This window comes from Rhipicephalus microplus, chromosome 5 (assembly GCF_043290135.1).
Source record: "Rhipicephalus microplus isolate Deutch F79 chromosome 5, USDA_Rmic, whole genome shotgun sequence".
Taxonomy (NCBI): Eukaryota; Metazoa; Arthropoda; class Arachnida; order Ixodida; family Ixodidae; genus Rhipicephalus; species Rhipicephalus microplus.
The window spans coordinates 83588821-83594820 of record NC_134704.1 but is presented as its reverse complement, the minus strand read 5'-3'; the positions used below and the strand labels follow the sequence as shown (position 1 = coordinate 83594820).

Sequence of the window (6000 nt, the reverse complement as noted above, 5' to 3'; positions counted from 1 at the left end):
TTGCCAGCATTGAAACCAGCCAATTGAAAAATACGCTGTTTTCCTCTGCTCGTGTGATAATTTGCACTCTTTCCGTGGTTTGTTTTTCAGGACCTATTCTGTCTTATGGGTTGCAACCTGGCAGTAACGGAATACCTACGACATGTAAAAGGTGATGACGTCATTATTTATGTGGTCTTTGTGCGGTCGAGTGGCTGTTCAACTTCACTTGAAATTATCATAAATCTTAGTGTAAGCTCATCGCGATGCATGACGAACGTACAGACCCATAATGCCCTATAGTAGCCTAGTTAAACTTCCCCTGTATCATTTCAGTATTCCTATAGGTTTCAGCGAAATTATTACGGAACTAAAGGGGAAGTATATGGAAAGCATAGGTATACTTTGTATAATACGGATTTCATAAAAAAGCATATGAAATTATGAAAATTACATATGGAACGCTTCAGAAAGAATATGGCCTCCCGTGCAGGCGGATCATGTCGATCTGTGGCATAAGGCCGGAAAGGTAAATTTAAGGGCTCGTTTTCTTTTTATTAGAAACAATATTAACGAGAACGGACAGATAATTTTGCCATGGAAAGTATAGGGAATGATATCGAAAGCAATATTAACGTAAATCTAAAGAAAAAAAAGTAGACGAAAGGATAACTTGCCGTGGGCAGGGACTGAACTTGCCACCATCGAATAACCCGTCCGATGCTCTACCAACTGAGCTATCACGGCGGCTATCTCCCATCCACTTTTATGGGCTACGTATGTGCATTAAATGCGGGAATGTCAGTCAGCGTCGCAGGTTGCCATTGCGGTGAGTGTGGGACACCCGTATTTCGGCCTAATGGCTTCACGTAGGCTACAGTTCTCGTTAATATTGTGGTATAAGGCAAAACTCTACCCTTTACTATATTCATTTTCTCTGTCTGTGAGCTCGTCACTAATCACGGCTGAGTTAGTGTTTTCAGTAGCAAACATCATTCACGTGTTTTTAATATAACCTTCCAAATTATCGCATCAAGGGTCGCTTTTGAGAAGTGTGTGTGACTGAAGATTTAGTGTATGACGCAATAATAAAAGAAACAGAAATATCTTTTAATTGTTGTTGATGTAAAATAGCTTATTAGGTCACTTTTTATTGACATGTTTTGTTTCAATAAAACGTTATTTGCCAAATGTAGTCAGGGTCGCAGCCATTGTCAGCTCCTAGAAAGTAAGTGTATTTTTGCTCCGGTCCTGGTATTTTGTCTTCCGTTGAAGGACCAATTGACAAATAAATTGTCTATGTCCAAATAGCGAGCTCAATGATTAGTTATGATTGGGCAATAAGGGAACGTCCCCTTAATGTACAAGTTTTTCCTCAGACGCCTGGCACGTGCAAGAATCAAGCAACTTGGAAAGGGATTAAGCACGTATTGTTTTAATAAAGGAATCGCATTGCTATTGTGCTTTTGATCGACCACTTATCTTGATAACTATAAAAAAATAACATTTTCAGGTTGATATTTTTGTCTGATATCACGATTCAACAATAAGCATCCATCAAGTTATTAATTAGGGTAATGAACATAATTCAGCTGAATCAATCGTGTGTAGTAAACAGTGTGATGACAATTGCAATTCCCGACCTATTACCTGACTCTTTATTTTGTTATAATTTTTTGTCACCATGCAGCACAAATCGGCCAGCCGCTTCCGCCTTACCTGGTGGCCGACTCGCGAACCCATGACACGGTGACCATTCGCTGGAAGACGTCGCCGCTGGCACCCAACGTCACCTACCTGGTGCAATGGAAATACGAGGCCCTGCCCAGCGACTGGGAGTACTACAGGCCTGACCTCCCGCTCGCCAAAAACGTACTGCGAATTCAGGGACTCAGACCTTACACGAAATACAGGGTGAGCTCTTAACTGGCAATCAACGGCTTCGTGGTCAATCGGGAAAAAATAAAGCCAGCAGCATAACGTCGCGGAGTATTGCGTCGCAGCTAGGAGCATTACATTACAGATAATTACGCCATAAACCAGAAACATTACGTCATTCAACATCATTACGTCGCGCAGCCATCGTGGGCAAGGGAAGCTTTACGCTGACACCTCTCACCTCGGTTTTTTGCCTCACAGAATCGGCACATCACGTGACCTTTTAGACATAACGTACTCACCGAGAACGGAAAAGGAAGCGCTACTCGTATAGCGCACTTTACCAATAGGTTTTCATGCCGCTACATTGAGTTAACTAGACATTTCCGTATCTTTTACAACAACCAGTACTGCAGTAGACGCATGCTCTTGAAAACAGCTGGTTTGTTGCTTTCAGCATTTAGTGAGCTTATTCATTTCTCGTCACTGCATACAAAAGTAAGCAAACATTTGTTGAACAGCCCAGCACTACAGCGCCCTTTTGTCGAATGTAAAATCGTCTATACGTCATACCGTTATGTAGCGGCCACGCATCCAGTCGTTGTTTTATGGCTTCAATATTTCGAATGCGAGTGCATTTCTTAGTCGGGCTACGTCAGGCATCCGGCGTTATCCGCAGCGTCCGCGCATCGGTGGGTCTCTTTGCTCTCACTCCCTCTGTCATAGCAACAGCTGCGAGCGCACGTGCTAATCCTTGCTCCTAGAAACTGGAGTATGTGACCTGAAAGAGTGCAGGAGAGGGTAGGTGCAGTGCTTTGCCACTCCTTCTCTCGCCGTTCTATCTCTCTCCTCCCTGCGCCCCACTCTAGTCAGTCGGCGTTGCTCTAGTCCGCTCGCGCCTCACTCTCGACCGTTCGCTGGCGGGGAGCCTCTCAATGACATCGGGAAACATGTGCTCGAGATGCCACTCTGGAACGACAACGCCGAGCCGAGAACGCTGGCGCCCCACTCACTCGTTCACTCGCTCCTCCCCTCGACCGTTCGCTGGCTGGGCTCCTCTCAAGAAGACGGCAGAAGTTGCATTTTGCTGGCCTATGGACGCGACTGTCTCGGGAACATCTTTGTCAAACTCGACGCGGTAATTTCAATTTGGGTTTGCAGCTTGATCAATTTATTAGGACATTGAAGAGGGAGTCTGTAGGTTTTAGTTGGGCGCAAATGGAATAAAACGTCAAGCTTACCCCACCTTTGTATACCTTCTTTGCAGTTCCGAGTTGCCTGGATTCTTCTGCCAAACCAAAGTCCCCTGTTTTCGCAGCCCAGCGTCGTCATATCTACCGAGCCGCATGGAGGTAATGCGCAAGCCTTCTTCACTGAAAGATAAAGTGAATAGCAATCTCGTGCACAAAATGACAGTATTCCTTAAATGAGAAACTGCTAACATTGCGGAAAATTTTCAACTACATTTCTTTACGGTGCACTCCTAGCGACGTGCCCAACACATAGTGTTTTAGCACCGAACACCTTCTGTAGAACAATCGCTCTTCTATTCCGCCTATATGTTCTTCAGAAGGTATGTTGTCCATAAGTAATAATGGGTGACTGTAAAAAGATATAAAAATTGCTACTTTTAAGTCGTCAGATTAAGGGCAAAAAAAAACTAATCACAAGACCGAAGCTAAAATAAGGATTACCTTGCAGTTTTACCTTGCTTTCCCAACAATTTTTTTTTGCGAATAAAGTGAATGTACTGAAAAACGAGTATTCCCACGTCGTTAGGATGGTATATATCAACTACAAGTTGAGCATTGATGTGCAATGTGGTTCTGGAGTGAATACTCCTTGAGATACCTTCTCAAAGAAAACAAACCATTTGATACGACAATGACATTCAATATCATGTAACACTACATAAAGGGCCTATTAATCACAATTAAGGACATACCTAAAAACAGCAATATGCGGGACAAGCGATTCAGATTCCAGGGTTCCAGGGAGCAAAAGATATAAAAAATATACCCCTTTCGATAGAGTTACTGTACCTCAGTGGTACACGTTGTCACTCTTGATTTCACGTGCCCAGTTCCTTCGACCCCACCAAAGATCACCAGCCTCACTACTGTCGGCCCTCGGAGCATCGCGGTCAGCTGGGACCCTCCACTGTTCCCGAATGGACCGATCCTCTCCTATGCTTTGTACCTCGTGGAACAGCCCAGCGGATTTACAACTGTCAAAGTGCGTCCTCTTTATGCCACTTAACACAAATTCAAACGAGGATGGCAGATTTCGGTAACCGGAACTCCGTTAACAACTTTCTCGGCACACAGTAAAACGCCATCGTCTTCGTGCTCTCCAATTTGTCAGCAGCACTCGTAAACTTATTAAGTGGAGAGACTCGACGTGAAAGCAAAACCAGTTTGTGTTGCTTGAGAGAATCTGCCTAACTGATTTCATCTCAATGCTTTGCAATGACCGTGTACACTGGTCCGCACTTAAATATCTGCTAACAGTGCAGCGTAGTGACTCAAATTAGGATCGGGAGGGATCGTTCAAGCATATCACTTTAAAGCAGCTTTTCAAGTGTGCAATATGTCTCCGACTCTCTCACTTATAGTCTCTGTACTATTACTATTTATTTCAAACTATGATGTCCAGTTATCTTGATTTTATGACCGGCGAGTTACGTTTTGAAGGAATGTGTCACAACAATAAAGGCAAAGTTCCGGAACGCTCAGCGAAGTTCTGCAAAATCGAAATATTTGCCGAGGATTTTCTCCGCGGTATCTGTGCTTTTCATAGGATGTCTGCGTTACTCTGACGATATTTAATCCTCGATATTCTTGTTCTGATAAGTAACCCAGCGTTCTTAACTTATTCGAATCGCTATTGCAGGACGTCTCGGACGTGTCCGGTGGCCTGTACTTCATGTTCAGTGGCCTCCGACCGGAAGTTCTGTACACAGTGTCAGTGGCTACCAACAACAACCTCGGTATGGGACCGGCTGACAAGCGCAACATCACGACGCCACCACAGAGCGTCAGCAACAGTAAGTACAGAGCAGCGTTCCTTTAACGTTTCCGCAGAACCAAGCCCCTCGTGTGCTAAACCGACAATATGCACACAATTGCAGTAAGATAAAAAAGGCGGGTGTGTTGAAATGGATGACACTGGAAAAATCAGAACCAGACTGATAGAGCACACACAGAAAGCTCGCACTCTAGCTTTTTTCTGCATGCTCCATATTTCGCGCGCTGATTATCAGGAAGGCAAAGAACTAACCGATGTCGCTAGCCCCATTTTTTAGTGGGTGGTGGGGGGTGGTGACATGTTACAACTTCTGAACATGTTTTACTCAATGTTTGCCTTTCCAAAGCTTGCTTTTTTACGAGGCACTTGGCCGCACAAGTGGCTGCATAGTAATTTTTGCAATCAGTGTGTATATGCCTAGATAGCTTGCTTGCCTCGTGAAGCATAAAAAATAAAATTGACTCAAATGCGCCCTAGAACATTTTTTAAAGTAACCATAGAATGCATTCACAGGAAGAGCTTATTGCCTTACAAATTCAATACCGCAAAAATTTTAAGAATTCGTCCAGTACGAGCGGAGTCACAAAGATTTGTCGCACGCTGAAATCGCATTCTTTCTTCTCTCGTCCCGACGAAAGCGCTGGAAGCTAAGCACAAAGAGATGGCAGAGGTAAAGAAAATACGACACGTGCGCCTCGTGACCTTGAGCACTTCTTTTCTTTTTTTTTCGAATATGCGTTTTTTTTTTCAGTGCGATCACGCACACACGCGTGGACAAGTGACGGCATCCCGCGGCAATCTCTGTAACGAGCGAGCGCACCATGTTTAAATCAGCCAATGGCTGACATATAGCCTTCTAAGAGTGATGTTTGAGCCCCTTCTGTCATTTCTTGAGAGAATAGAATGCAATCTTTAGCTGACCTTGATAAGTTATTGCGCTGTAACATTTGGCTCACATGTTCTCGGCAGCGTTTTCTGACCATGCTCAAAAAGTGTTGCAGGGCCCCTTCAAGGGGTGATGAAGGCACGCAAGAAATATAGTCCACTGTAGAAAGAGACAAAGTGTATGCATCTAGCAATTATTTCTTTGTAGGAACCTCGACTGGGGCTCTCATT

The 6000-nt window shown here is 44.1% G+C and overlaps 1 protein-coding gene across 2 annotated transcripts in view; it reads left to right on the top strand.

Annotated features, from left to right (window-relative positions):
- sev (receptor protein-tyrosine kinase sevenless) overlaps positions 1–6000 on the top strand; it is a 176841-nt gene that overhangs the window by 120087 nt on the left and 50754 nt on the right. For both annotated transcript variants that reach the window (XM_037425230.2, XM_075895732.1), the window contains exons 5-9: positions 91–151; positions 1670–1893; positions 3125–3209; positions 3941–4092; positions 4750–4903. In XM_037425230.2, coding sequence (XP_037281127.2) covers positions 91–151; positions 1670–1893; positions 3125–3209; positions 3941–4092; positions 4750–4903 — 676 coding nt within the window. The remainder of the gene's footprint in view (positions 1–90; positions 152–1669; positions 1894–3124; positions 3210–3940; positions 4093–4749; positions 4904–6000) is intronic.